General features: G+C 38.6%; 2 protein-coding genes across 3 annotated transcripts; one reads left to right on the forward strand and one right to left on the reverse strand.

Annotated features, from left to right (window-relative positions):
• The first annotated feature begins 527 nt into the window (after nucleotides 1–527).
• Nucleotides 528–8,264, forward strand: LOC110069658 (uncharacterized). Of its 2 annotated transcripts, XM_089271445.1 has the most exons (10): nucleotides 803–1,304; nucleotides 1,599–1,851; nucleotides 2,222–2,808; nucleotides 3,127–3,261; nucleotides 3,533–3,619; nucleotides 4,008–4,734; nucleotides 5,032–5,178; nucleotides 5,689–6,409; nucleotides 6,765–6,992; nucleotides 7,598–8,264. In XM_089271445.1, exons 1-10 carry the CDS (start codon nucleotides 954–956, stop codon nucleotides 7,896–7,898), a joined length of 3,537 nt encoding a protein of 1,178 aa, XP_089127571.1. In that variant the 5' UTR covers nucleotides 803–953; the 3' UTR covers nucleotides 7,899–8,264. The 2 variants fall into 2 exon arrangements, with proteins under 2 accessions (XP_089127570.1, XP_089127571.1); XM_089271444.1 differs by lacking the exons at nucleotides 6,765–6,992; nucleotides 7,598–8,264 and adding an exon at nucleotides 528–796 and having other exon boundaries at nucleotides 1,171–1,304; nucleotides 5,689–6,763.
• Nucleotides 7,978–9,962, reverse strand: LOC149104906 (uncharacterized). The gene is made up of 2 exons (XM_089271455.1): nucleotides 9,618–9,962; nucleotides 7,978–9,431 (listed from the first exon to the last, which is right to left on the reverse strand). Exons 1-2 carry the CDS (start codon nucleotides 9,909–9,911, stop codon nucleotides 8,658–8,660), a joined length of 1,068 nt encoding a protein of 355 aa, XP_089127581.1. The 5' UTR covers nucleotides 9,912–9,962; the 3' UTR covers nucleotides 7,978–8,657.
• Nucleotides 9,963–14,740: the final 4,778 nt, after the last annotated feature.

Raw genomic sequence — 14,740 nt, forward strand, 5'->3', positions numbered from 1 at the left:
AAACGAATCATGATAAACTCCTTCGCGAAAACAACAGTCCTGTGACTAGGCTCAAATTGCATTGCACATAATTTGCATAAACTTTCAAGTTGTGTATTTTGCCCGGGGTATTTTGCGGATAACTTCCCAGAATTTGCGACCCTTAACACAGTTTATGAAGAAATATTCAAGCTACATATTTTTATTGAATCAAGGCAGGAGTATTTTTAAAAAGGACTCTCATTTAGAAAGGAAGATGCAGCATTCTGTTTTGCTATTTATTTTGGTTTCATGCTCGTCTAGTTCATGTCACGCAACATGATTTTCTTTTGCAATCAGACAAAGTTTTTCTTAAAGAATTGGCGATTGCTAAGACTGCTAAATATATTTGAACTACTGGTGAAATAACTGGCTAAACTAACGTCAATGCAGATTTTCCTTAGGACTTGGCAAGAACATTGGTTCGTCAATAATCCTGCACAATTCCCCGCACAATCGAAGTTTAATTCTCCCGCACCAGGGGGGGATGAAAGGACTTCCCATGATGCTTTGGTGTAATCTGATCGTTTTTCATGATGACCACGTCGACAAATCGGATGTTTGGAGCGTAAAAAAGCGTCGGTTTCGTGTCCAATTTTTGACTTTGTTTCGACCTCTCGGTGAGTATTTTTGTTTCCCATGTGTTCTTTACGTTTTCAATTACTGCTTCCACCGTTCTTGATCAATAATCATTGTTTATATTCTTTCATTCAGGGCTATGTTTCAGTGCAACATGCCGTGACGAGGTCATTGTTGTTCCAATATAAGCGGAACAAAGGTCAGAACACACCAGCTTTTACGTTACGTTTGTGAATACATTTGAGCAATGAAGCTTAAAATTGTTAGTATAAAGTTCAGTAAGCAATATGTGCTTAAATGTATTCTAATGTACTCAGGTTTAATCATAGTAATAAACGGTCAAAATTTACATAAATATGGCGCCAAGCGGCCATTGCGCTGTCTTCTCCTGTTGCAGTTTTCGAGGAAATAATTGTTATAAATCGTTGAATGGCGCGATGTTTGGGCCATTTCGTCTATTTTATTACTTTTCTCGATTGGAAATAGGTTTAGCTTTGTTATTTGAAGATGACTGGTTTGCCTGTGAGGTTTTTTACGAAAGGAAATCTTTCTTTTGGGCTCTTTTATCAACAGAGTCTATTAATATGGATCAGAAGAGGTTACATGTAGAAACGGGGAACACACCAAACAAGCCGCTGAGAAAAAGACCGACTCCAACTGGTTCTTCAAGAAAGTCTCTTTTCGGCAGTTCTCCGTCAGGAAAGCCGGTTAGTAAAATGATTTTTTGGTTAATTTTACAATTTGAGATTTAACCTATCAGTGAAGCATTTTCTCTCCAGAGAATCATCTGGTCAGAAGGTTTTGTCACATTGTTTATTCGTGCAGTTTTTCTCTTCCCAGATTTCCTTATTCTTTAGTCTTAATCTTCAAATTTTAACATTTTCGAAATTTTTGGGGGTGTATATTTTAAGCCTTTTTATTTAGCAGAATTGGAGATTTCGAAACATTACATTTTTGTATATTACATCATTGAGAATAATATTAATTCTGTTTAAACAAAGGTACCCCAACCAAGATTAGTCACAAGACTTAAAGGAGTTAATACTTCGCCAAAAGTTTTAAAATTTGACTCAAAGAAGCAAAGGATTGTTTGGCAGAGGAAAGAGGATGTGGCACTTGTACAGTTTGTTGCCTTACACAAAGACTTGCAGCCAACAAAAAGTGAATGGCCTTCACTAAATCCGAAGTCAAAATACTGGAAAGATGCTGCCGAGTACATCAAACAGACAGCTGGAACACAGTATCTCAGAGAGGGTTGGTACATCCTTTAATCTAGCACAAATTTATAGTATGCTGATAAGAGGAGGTCCAGTTAAGAAATAAAGGTTGAATACCCATAACTTCCATACCTCTAGTTTGATACTGAAATATCGAACATTTTCCTTTTGGGATAATTTGCGGAGTTTCATGTCTGACATTACTTAGTTGTCTTGTCTTTGGAATGTTGTTGCAAGGCATTAAAATAATGCAATCACTCATTAGTGACTAAAAATAATGTCTTTTAAATTGGTAGTCGCACATAAAAAATAATTTATTCAGTTTGCTGATTTTTTGGGCTGTGAATGACAATTGTTATGTATTCCATGTTTGTTGAGGTGCTAATTGTTACCCTTCATATTTTTAGGATCATCAATCCGCCAACGAGTGGTGGTATACATGAAAGGCCATTATAAAAGTGTTGATGAGGCAGAAGACGAATATGGATTATCTGTGGATTCCTACCTAGGGGAGCCAAATGTCCTTAATGAAGAAGAAACAGAGCTGCAAAGCTCTTCTGATGTGTTAAATGCCATTGATCACCTTGGACAGTCACAACTGGTTGACATGATTTTCAAGGCTTTCAGTAGAGTGATTGACAAAAATAATTTGCTTTTAACACTGTTAACACAGATTTCTTTCCGAGAACACCTTAAAGATTTGATTGTTGCTCTACACCCCCACCTGCATGAACAAGATCAAAGAATGCTGCTCAACTACTGGTTTCTTCAGCAAGCTAGAGAGGTGGGAATTGACAGCAATCCGGCAGATTTTGCAACCCTGTCCTTGGAAGCAATGCTAATGCTTCAAAGAAATGACAAGCCCAATTTGGTTTACAAGTGGTGCAGCTGCCTCTACAATGATGAAGGCAAGCCGAGTTTGGATTTAAACCGAATGCCCTTTGGGATGCTGCAGTACATCATAGAGTTCTTCAGCTGTACACATGTTGCCCAGGTTTGTATAATAGTCTGTATGAATGGTTGTTGAAAAGGTCATGGTAAATTAGGGTAGTGAAGGTGTAAATCATCATGCCTGGATCAGGTTATCATAATGGTAACTCATCAAGTCTCCCTGTCTGTGGAAGTGTTTGTTTCTATGTTGTAACTAATGGCTTATGTAAAAATATCTTGAATATAATGTACATGTAGTTGCATGGCAAAGCTGTTGTTACATTTATTCAGTATAGAGCTACACAGATGCTCCTGCACAACAATCAGAGCACCTCTCTTGTTTTTATTTCTGAGAATAAGGTTATTTAAATATATCTTTTAGATAAGAGAACCCCCCGACTATAAGATGTGGCAGGACACCTTGGATGCTGAGTTCGGTGGGGGCAAATTTAAGCGCCTCTTTCGTGGGCCTATGTGGAGTGGTTGTGATAGGAAAGACATGGGCAACCCAAGAAAGGTAATTAAAAGTTATTCATTGACGTTCAAGTTTACTTAGAAAATATGTTTAATCAGTAGAAAAGTAACACTGTACACAGTTCTGAGTGGACAGTTATGTTGGGACTACATATAAATAGGCTTCACTGAAAAGGGTGTGTAGCTCTCAACACGAGGTTAGTAAGTCCCAGTTTTATATTACATTACTCATTGGAAATGACCCTTGTATCCTTTCATAGGAAATAGATACAAGTTAATTTTTAATACAGCCATAATAATACTTCTTATTTCAGGCAAGGGTAAATGTTCCCTGTGTAAGTACTCAAACTCAGAATAAAAGTATGCAGAAGTCACCATTTAGCACCAAGCCAGAAATCCAGGTAAGAAGAAAATCTAAAATTATTCATTCAAAATGTTTTAGTTATTCAGTTTGTGGATTGGAACTCTATTTTGAATGAAAATTGAAATAACCTGTCTGTATAAATTGAATCTTAGCAAGAAAATTCCAACTTACATTTCAAATAAAATTATAGAGGAATGCTATTTGGAAAATAGATGATCAATCAAACACCAGTTGTACAAATTCATGAAAAGGAATACCAGTCAATTTGTGATTGTGTTGTGTTATGGACATTTTTGTTTCGATTTTCTCCAGAGTAATTTTTGTAAAATTGTAAATGTATGAGTAAATAAGTAAAGTTGTTGTTGTTGTTTGCGTAACAAGTAAGCACCTCTTTAGTTTGGTTCATGTTGTGTTTTGGTTTTCAGATAGAAGCAGTAAAAGAATTAGTGAAATGCAACCCCAAGGGTCGGTTTTGGATAAAGGCTGATGGGACTGATGTGAAAGCAGCCTTACAGGAGTCATTGCGAAGAGAGTGGAATGGTGACGTGGATTTGCTGGATGGTAAGCTGCAAGATATACGGAGGGAGTATGAAGCAAGAATATCGAGCTGTGAAACAATAACTAAAGACAATAACATCAGCAGGGAAGATTTAGTTATTGCATTTGCAGCACTGATTACTGCCTTAGAGGAAGACATTGCATTTCTTGATGATGGTCTTCAAAAAGCAGTAGAGTCGTTTCGTTCAAAGTTCAACAACCCCAGCACCACAGTTGAGACTCTGAAAAGCCTTAATTGGGACATTGTAGAATTTCAGACACTGTTGGAACAGGCAACCTTCTTCAAGGAGCAGATCAGTACTTTCATTGCTGACTTGAATTCTTCACAATCACAAGCACCAGTAGCACCTAACTGGAGACTGTGGCTGAAACAATCCCCTGGCTACTTGCAATTCTTGCGAAACCTCTTCAAGAAAAAGCGGATTTGCGCAACACACATACTTGTTTTCATGGTGGCCGACGAGCAGCGCATCTGCAAACCTTACGCCATTCCCATCCAGTATGTGCCTTATAAAGGGATTAGAGACCAGGAAGTGAGGGATCTCACCAAGAAAATCAAAATTGAAATGACCAAGGCACATCTCAAAGTTGTTGGTATGTACTCTTTTTTGACATAATGAACAAAAATGATATGAATAGGTGAAGCATGTCTGTTCTGTTCCAGTTTGGGTTTTGTCAATCTTGCCGACCAATTCAAGGAAGGATATTCTTATGCCTGGATTAAAAGACCATCCCTTGTTGTAGCGTCCACAATTTGATGATATTGTTGACAAAAAGTCAATAACAGGCACCAAGTAGGAACCTTCCTCTCCTGGTTGCTGTCCATGGCTCACAAGCATTGTTGCTGAAGCTCCTTTGTGTTGAATATCTTTTTTTTTCTGCTATCTGTAGGTACCAGTACTGATGGTGAGTTTGAGCAGTTAAGGAGGAGGGGTGAGACCCGCCCCCTGCACATTTGGCAGCTAGCTCATGATGCTCGTGACAGTGTCAGCAAGATGAGTAAAACAACTTTGTTGCAGATGCTTGAATTACAAGGAGGTAATAACAGTATAGTATCTGTCCTAAACACTGTAGGCCACATTTGACCACTATTTTGTTTTGGTGTCCTGTGACCTGGATTTTAGATCGTAGTTTCTAAATGAACAATTTTGCTAATTTTCCTCAGACAAGTACTTTTGTACCACAGTCAAGCCCCTATTCAGTGGCCACTTACTAAACAGCCACCCTAGTAGGCGGCCAGTAATCAAGTCCCGATGAGGGCTTTTCTATTGTTTTTACTGCTATTGAGTGGCCAACCCCTTTTAATGGCCCACTATCCATTTCCCTGAGGGTGGCTGTTTAATAGGGGTTGAACTATAGGATGATTGGCAGTCTAAAGATCCTCAAAATCAATTGACATTGTTTTCTGTCAAGTGCAGTTGCAATAGTTTGTTTAATGGTTATATTTAATGATCTTTTCAATTAAAATGGCACTTGAAATTAACACTAAACAAACTAGTAAGACTCATTTCAAGTAATCATACAAAGTTTCAATAAATTTGATTGCAGTTGATGCCAATGGTCTTCCAGTTGTGGCCCGTCCAAATTCAGCTATCCTACATGAGGTTATTTTTCAACTGCATGAGCTGAGAAACAACCAGATGTTGAGCTTGGAAGATGCAGTTACGTTTGTTAGAGGGAAACTGGTCCCTGATGGGCATGCACCATACCCCTTCAGAAAGGACACACCTGAAAGTTTGCTTGACAAACTAAGATCTGTGGTGGCCACATACCAGTTCAGATGTGATGTCCAGCACTGGAAACATCAAGGTGTTGATTTCAGCCTGTATGTGTATGTGCCAGAGGTGGACCCAATCACTGGTGACATTCACCATGAAAGAGCAGACCACAACCACCTACTAAAGAGAATAGCTAAGCACACCAGGGATGGCAACAACAGCGAGCTCATTTATGAAAGGTTTGATGAAGCCATGCGCAACCCCATGACGGGACTCACCCATGCAGCATTGGTTGGTTCACGCAAGCAGTCAGTACCAGATGCTGAGAAATTGCTCTCTTTTCATGTGGCCAAATTTTTCAAAGACAACCACTACCTTGCAGAAGCAGAATACGTTGAGACGGTTGCTTTATGGCATGAAGCATCTGATGGGCGTGGCCTAAGTCAACTACAAAGATGCAGGCAGAACTATCAGATGCTCAATTACATCCTGGATGAGTGGATTCCTTGGCATCAGGACAATTATGATCTGTCCACACTTGACATAAACAAGTAAATTTATGCCCATAAACTATTATTGACATATCCCTGTAATATGCAGTTTACTCCAACAGAGGGGTGCATTTTAAAGGGGAAAGCAAATCTTTGAAAGATCTGTGTAGATAAAGTACAACAAGAATGTGGCATGAACAGCATTGCAAACATGTTTAAGAAAATATAACCATGTGAATGAAAATCATCACAAACCCTTTCCATAATTTGTGTTTTGACTGTTGACTTTTTACAGGAATAGAATCTTCATTTAAGTATGCCTTCATTGCAATTTGCTGCCTCATCCATGGAAATGAATGTTCGATAGCACATAGTACAAAAAGTTGACATTGTTTACTCTGGTTTGAATTTGTAGGCCTATAGAGGGTTTGAGAGGGTTTTCTCGAGAAACCATCATTGAAGTGACAACCAACATTGAAAGTCAAGAGTTTCGTCGTCGACAAAATCAAGAAATTGGCTATGTGGAGAATCCCCGTGCATCGGAAACTGATGACCTCGAGTGCTTTTATGGTATGTGCCACACTTGGTTGGGTCCATATTTCACCCTCAAGGATTTCAAGCTAAAGTGGAGGAAGATTGTACGGTATGTACATGTGTGGGATCCTGTGAATATAGTGGCCACTTCTATCTCGTACGCGGGTTTTACGGTTGGGAAAAAATGTTCTGAATTTGTGCCTCAAAATTAACTACTGTTTCAAAAAGACTAATTTTGTTCATCATGGATTATTCAGTCAAGGAATTAAGTATTCTTCAAGGCCAGGGAAAAGCTGGGCAATTTCTATTTCGAATCAGGGGAAGTTGATATTTTGAAAATAGCCCAATCTCGATATATCAAAATTCAGCCTAAAGTAATAGACCCCAGTATGAGGCTCTAAGGAATAAAACCCCCAAACTATGTATTCATTTCCCGGAGCCTCGTACTGAGGTCTATTGCTTTAGGCTGAATTTTAATATATCATAATTGATCTATTGAAATAATTTAACATGGCTTATTTAAATTACCATTAAAGGCTGGTAGAAACTAGACCTGACATTTTGCATTTTTCTGGTCAAGAAAATTTTATTGTTTTCAGGGAAAAAGTCAGGGAATTTTGAAATTAAAAGCAATGTCTGTGGCAACCATATCAGTGACTACACATTGATGTAGGGAAAGCTTTTAATGACCCTTCTTTAATTCTACGCTTTTAGGGAATTTACAAAACGTATGGACCCAGATCTTCCCTTCTTTTACCATACTCTGAATGAAAGGTTCTCAGTGGACTTGTTGCCATCTTTTGATGAACCACCACGAGGCTGTGGAAGTGACGATGAAGATTGTGATGACCTAACAAAGAACCCATACCGTTTGCACCGTCTTGTTAGAAATACCAGGGAAGATGGATCCATATTTGCTGCCGGTCGGTCATTTCTTCCAGCCAGAAACAGAACATCGACAAGACAACGATTTCATCGTTTTGATATTGGCTTACCCCCTGTTCCTCAAGGATAGCAATTGTATCTTATATATTTAACCCCCAACAATACTAATTATTATTTTCTCCCTACAATACCAATGACATGAAGACAAGTGCTGAGAATATAGATTTAATCACCTAGGAGGAACTGTCACAGCTTGAGTCATAAAGAAATAAATTTTTGAACTAAACCCTACCAAAACAGGATTTTTTTATCCAAGTGAATACTAAGTTATGTAAAGTTATCTTAATACAAAATCAAGTATGTCTTTGCAAGAGTGTGTCAACGGAAAATAATGTGTATACATCCTCAAACCAAAAAATGGTAAGCAATTAAAATTCAAGACTTATTAAAATCATTGGTCAAGGGTGATCAAAGAAATAAAGTTCTTTTTAATAAATGCTATCTTGTTATTGTATAGCTGACTTTGCTTTGCTCTTTGAAAACTGGGTTGGTGGAGGGTATTTGGGTTACGACCAGGCCAATAACTGAATTTAACACAATGTATGAACATCTGACGACCACTTTTTCATCATGTTACTGTTCACTTGACTTGACCATGACATGAAAACCACCAAAGACTGTTAAAAATCTCCCAACGTCCTACATGGTGTTTTGAGTTTGATTAGCAAACACTTATTGAAGTCTCTCAAAGGTTGCTGAAAATCACCTGTGTTGTCTATCTAATTTTTCCCCTTTATATGCACATTATTAATAAGAGATCAGACGATTCCTCGTAAGAGTAAGAATAATGTAGGCTTTCATTTTCTGAAAACAAATTCAATTAAATTGGCTACAGCTTATCATTGTACTTGTATAGTCCATCATTAGGCAGCCATTTTCCAGCCTTGATAAAGATTACAGATGCTATATAAGTCCACTTTGGAGAGTCTACCATGATATACTGACATTTGATGTTTTTAAATTTTGCATCTTGTAACTCACCATTTGTCATTGCTGAATTAAATTTAGGGACTTTTTCTTTGGGAATATAACCAATCCTGTCCCATTGTAAGTTCACTTTGGCTTGCACAATGATGGCATTGCAATCCCTGATGTTGTCTGGTTCAGTTTGAAGTCTTAGTTCAACTGTTCCTTTTGCAGCTAGAATTTCTCGGCATTTCTTCAACGTACTTTGACAATCTGCATGAAAGGAGCTGCCTCTTAAACCAACATATTCAGTAAAAAGAGGAACTGATTCCTCAACTGCTTCTCTTTCGTCACATGGCTCCTCGAGATATTCCTCCTCTTCATACTCCTCGTGGATTTCATCTACAATCACAATATCCTCATCTGATTCTTCGCTTGAAGAGTTAGCACCGTTGTTTTCAGGTTGGTTATGACAAGCAGTGCAATCTGGCAGCACAACATTCATCAGCCTGGGATATTCAGTGCAACTGCACCGACACCTGGTTAAATCCAGCCACGGACAACAATCGGAGGACGTATCGTCCTCTGATGAATTTTCCAGTTTCTCCATCGATTTAGGTCTTGGAAGCTTAGACGCTCCTACTTTACCCACAACTTCGAAGTCCACGATAAAGGTAACCTGTCTTCCATCAGATTCCTGTGTAAACAAAAAAACAATTCGACACAACTAAACTTGAGATGAACACGTTTACAAACCCGACGATAATAACAATAAGTTTAAGCTTAGTTTGCTTGGTTTACCATAGCCTGCGCGAGAACACAAGAGAAATAAAGCAACTTGTACACAAATACGATACAAACACAACAACAAAAAAATAGTTACCGTGAAATAACAGGACGATTTAACGTTGATCAGGACAGGGCTTCGTGCGGTTGAAAGTTTGCCTTTGCAATCGTCGCTCCAAAGAACACAACAGAGACGGCGAACGGCCAACTCCCTTGGAAAACTAAAGTGTCCAAGTACACAACATATCTCTAAACAAGGAAAACTGGTGACTGTAGTGAATTTTTTGGTTCCTAGATCGATGCAATGAACATATATCAGCTTCGAGAGATCGAATGGTCTCTCACACCGCGAAATTAACCTGACGGCGTCCATGTCGAAATGGCAAGTCATGTGACCCAAAAATAATGATAATATAGTTGGAAGCAACGCATCATGGGAAGTCCTTTCATCCCCCCCTGCTCCCGCACAGTGTGCCTCTAAATTCACACGTTATTTTTTTTTCTTGCACCCTACTAGAAAGCCAACTAACTTGGAGGTAAGATATTTAATTCAAGTTACCGGAAGTCTTATCTTTACAACTTTGGAGATCGATATATTTTGCGCGGTGCAAGAAACAAGTCGCATGTTTCGAATGAGCTAGGAGTCCAAAAACGTTTTCCTGTTTAGCTCGTTTTATTTCAATATGATTTGCTTTACTGCAATGTTGTAAATAATAACACCAGTAGCCACATACCGTCATTGACTACCTATTTTTTGCCAGTGTTTCGTAGATTGAACTCATACCGCAATCGGCTTAGTTGTTATCTCACGAGAACGTTTCGAGCGTGAACTTTGCTTACCTGGCTGGTTTTCAAGCAATATAATTCGTGGACCGACCCTTTCTGAAAACGATCGACATCTTTGTATGTGAAATGAATGTATAGGGCGCGATTCTTGCCAAAACTTTCTTCGCAAAACACCGCATTCTGTCACGAAGAACGAGCAATCTCGCCTTTCTCGTCCCCAGTTTCCATGGTCTACGCATGGAACGCCTAGGACCATGACCCCCTTTTTGTCGACCAAAACGCTAGCATTTTGAGACTCGGGCTTTCCTACGGAAGCCCGAGTAATTATGACATTTTTAGTAAATCGTTTATCAACCAAGTTTGCTTGGTACCATACTAGGAAAATATCGGTCTTTCATTTTTTGGTATGGACCTCACTGCGCTCGGTCTGTACTGTCGCGATCTTGAGCCGATATTCCTTCAGTATATCTTCCGAGATCGACTAATGGGATATTCTGACCCCACCATATTTTATATAACGAGTTGAATTAATATTGACTTATTAGATCTTTTCCACTTTAATTTAACTGTTTCTAGATGACTTTTGGTTTAGGACAGTTTATCACGATCATGACAGAGCAGTGTACCTTCCAGTAAGCGACACTTCTGGCATTAGAAGATTTCGCTATACTGTTGACGTGTTCAGTGCGGATGCTGTTATTATTGTGTATGACATAACACAGCAATATTCACTTCGAATTGCAAGGCAATGCGTTGACGAATGTCGGAGTGAGTGCAGTCCAAATGTTTTCAAAGCACTTGCAGGAAACAAAGCAGATCTTGTTAGCGACAGGAAGGTGACGTTTGAGGTAACTTGTGTTTGTAGCCATAGCTTTACGTCAGGTGTAAAATCAGCAGTTATATTATCAGATCCAATTCTGTCACACCGTAGGGATACAAGTTCCTGAGGAAATCCGTTATATTAATTTGCACATACATTGCATTACATCGGTCTTATTTTTACTCTAATTAGTTTGCTAGCTAATCGGTATCAAGCTCCATTACAGGATATCTACCTGCGATCTGCGACGGCAAATATAGACACAGAGTTCTCATTTTCATCACGCACCTCTTGGTCTTGCACACAATAAACTCTATGACTTGCTAGACGTTGCTCAGAGTTTTATTTTGCTCGCTTCCAGTTATCTATGAGGCACCGTTTGTAAATTTTTCATTTATTTTACTTTTCGGTCGTTTTTCGATTGATCTCAGTGTTTATCCGTTGGTTTTTTTTTTAAATTAATGTTGGTTTTTTTATTTATCATAATTCACTACTGACCGTCCCTTTTCACACAAAAAAAGGTTTTACTACAATTGGTTATTTGTTAAAACCCAACGTACAACATTTGGTTATTTCATAAAACGATTCATCTTTGTATTGGTTTGTCATAAAACCATTCTTATATGGTTTTGTTTTTTGATAAAACCAATGTTGCGTTATTTAGTTATTTGATAAAACCAATCTTGCGTTATTTGGTTATTTGTCAGAACCAGTTTTGTGTTGCTTATATTAATTATTAGATAAAACCATTGTGGCGTTACTGAGGTCGTTACTCGGATATTTATTTGACGAATTAAACCATTATTTCGTTTCAGTGTTGAAACTTTTACCATCGTATCCCCTGAACCTTTTTTTGGGGCATCTTACAACTAAAAACCCTTTGGCCTGTCCTTTTTACGTTTTGAACGATGTTAACGCTATTATTTCAAATAGCCAAATTCAATTTTATGAAATTGGTTATTTGAAATAACCTTAGTGTCAACTCGATGGGCTCAAATGTCGCCCAGCAGTATTGTAACATAAAGAAGGCGCTTAGTGTTTGCGTAGAGTTTGATCTCCGCGGTTGAGTAAATATGGCGTACGGATCAGGTCAGAATGCGAGGTTGTGTACAGCCGTTACAAGAGCAATTAGAGAAGCCATGTCTGTTGAAGAACTGATACACCATCATCAGGGAAGAGTTTTTTCTTATAATCTATTGATCGTTATTCAAGTAGCAAAGGACAGCATTTTCGGCGTGGGGCAGCATTTTCAAGTCCGAGGTCACAGATTTTCACCATACGGACCGACTGTAAGCCGTTAAATAACTTATTTATTTTTCCTTATCTTGTAAAGTGGAAGACAAAAGTTTAAGACCGTGGGTAGAGATTTAGAAAAATCCGGACCGCGCTGAAAACCAATCAGATTGCAGGATTCGTTACCTGTTTGTGAATGGGTGGTCAGTAATGAATAATCATAAATAAACCAAGTTATCACGAAAATATAAACGACCAAAAGTAGAATAAATAATTGATCATTACAAACGGCGCCCTATGGTTATCTGTATACAGTGTACCTGTGTAAATCCAGTTTCCCTCCTAGGCTACTGAAACTACAGGTTCAGCTCATTGAACAGGGTTTTGTTTCTTGAATTTGACTGTGTAGGATGGTCAGTCTTGTGCACATGACAATGATGTGGATCTATTTATGGAATTGTCAGCATTAACCGGTGAGAATGTGGAAAAGTTGTTCTTAACAGTAGGTGAGTTATAAAACGATCTGGTTTTGTTTTACTAAATTTTTGGTAACTTCTGTTCACCTTCATCATGGCTACAATGTTAAAAGGTTCGTTACTGCTTGTGCTACAAACCTGTGTGCTGTCGTTTTTAATTTGAATTAGAGATGCGTAAGCGCGAGGGAACGTTTTACCCTCGTTAACGTCATCGTGGCCCTAACTCCGACACGTAACTCCTCTTGTGGTATTTGGTCACACCTCGTTCGAAGACCCGGGCATCTATCAGTTGTTTATCCCTGGACTCAGTACGTTGTTTATTTGCTGATTCGCTGTTGCTCGCATGTTTTGCTCCTTGCGAGCTCCACGAGCGCTTACGAGTATTCTCCATAATCTAGGCGAAGAAACAGTTATAGCACCTCACTTTGTATACGATCCCTAGGACTTGGTTGATCGTTGGTCGGTCCTTGGGCGTTTTATGAGGTGATGTTCTTAGCGGTCTATAAGATAGTCAAATGTGAAATTTTTGGAGGACGCAACCCAAACGATCGGATGCACCCTTAACATAAGGAAGCACCGCAAACCCCAGTGGCCTCTCCTGTGACTGTCTGGGTTTGTTTTATTGTTGAGACACTTCCTTAATAGTCAGTCAGGACACAAATTCGCTTTCAGATCGGTTAAAACTTGTTTCTGCTCATTTGTTATTAGTTCAGGACGTGAAGTTGGCGTGAAGTAAGTTGGCACTTTTTTGTAATACGGAGGTCCCGAATTCAAATCTCCTCCCTTCCACTAGATGGATTTGTGTTTGGTGGTCCCAGATTCAACTCTTCCACGCTTTGTAAATAGCCAACTGCTCAGTCTCCCGCCAGTTTGGATTTTTAACATATTTCAGTTCAATTCACAATATTTGTTTACTCATTTCAGTGTCGTTAATTAGCATAGTAGTGTTAAAGACTTTCACACTGTAATAAAGTGATTTATTTTATTAATTTGAATTGACCAATCAGGATTCAGTAGGGCCGGGGAAAACCATTGTCGATGTCAATGTTTGTTAACAGGAAAGGCTTTAAAGTCGGGAAACGTTTCTCACTAGAGACAGCGTTGAATATTAACATAAAGAAAACTATAACTTCGAAAGCCACAACAAATTGTAAAAAGTGAAAAATATGCAAAATTTTGTGTCTCCAAGCTTTTAATTTGGCGCCGAAAATCAGCTTTCCCCGGCGTATCCGGCGACTCGCTCTTAACTCGCCGAGTGTCGCCAGATAACATATTAGTTGTGCTCTTCTGAGCAAAATATGTTGCTCCTCGTCAAATTAAGGTATCAGTATACCCCAAACAACCATCATTCGTTTGCGCCGCTTTACGGTCGGACATTTGACGAAAACTCCAGTAAAGTATATATTTTCTGAAAGTTTAAGAATTGTAGATTACGAAAGTATATTTATTAAGATAATATAAAAAAATATATAGCGAATATGGCGCTCTATTTCCCAAAGTACAGAGGTTCACTAATCAAGTTCGTTTCCGATCGGGTTTGAGCGAGAGGACAGGATTCACATCGCTATGTCTTCTTGACCCCTTTCTTATAAAACGGAGTCGAGAATTTTTTTTTTCGTCGGGTTTGTTTTTGACACGCAGTTAAACTTTGAAAGTTGATAAAACATGAATTCTCTTCACTAAAATAGTCATAACTTTTGAAAGAAGCGAAAACTAAAAATTTCCCGACACCTGTTTTTTTTGTTTTTTTTTTTTGCCTGATTATCGGACAACATTCTCTCCAAATTTCAGCGAAAGACCTTAAAAACTCGCTGGAAACGAACTCGAAAGGTGTGCTTCACTCGCTGAATTTTTTTTTTTTGAGATACGAAGGAAAATATACTTGAAGACGTTCTTGCGGTGCAA

This window comes from Orbicella faveolata, unplaced genomic scaffold (assembly GCF_042242905.1).
Source record: "Orbicella faveolata isolate gen_17 unplaced genomic scaffold, um_ofav_v1 contig_34, whole genome shotgun sequence".
Taxonomy (NCBI): Eukaryota; Metazoa; Cnidaria; class Anthozoa; order Scleractinia; family Merulinidae; genus Orbicella; species Orbicella faveolata.

What these genes read in the sequence shown, in the direction of transcription:
- LOC110069658 (XM_089271445.1), top strand. Translation starts at nt 954, where the DNA reads ATGGCGCCAAGCGGCCATTGCGCTGTCTTCTCCTGTTGCAGTTTTCGA. An exon ending in GGCACATCTCAAAGTTGTTG is followed by an intron (nt 4,735 to 5,031) that starts GTATGTACTCTT and finishes TGCTATCTGTAG; the next exon opens with GTACCAGTACTGATGGTGAG. An exon ending in AAGTGGAGGAAGATTGTACG is followed by an intron (nt 6,993 to 7,597) that starts GTATGTACATGT and finishes CTACGCTTTTAG; the next exon opens with GGAATTTACAAAACGTATGG.
- LOC149104906 (XM_089271455.1), bottom strand. Translation starts at nt 9,911, where the DNA reads ATGACTTGCCATTTCGACATGGACGCCGTCAGGTTAATTTCGCGGTGT. An exon ending in AATCGTCCTGTTATTTCACG is followed by an intron (nt 9,432 to 9,617) that starts GTAACTATTTTT and finishes TTGTTTACACAG; the next exon opens with GAATCTGATGGAAGACAGGT.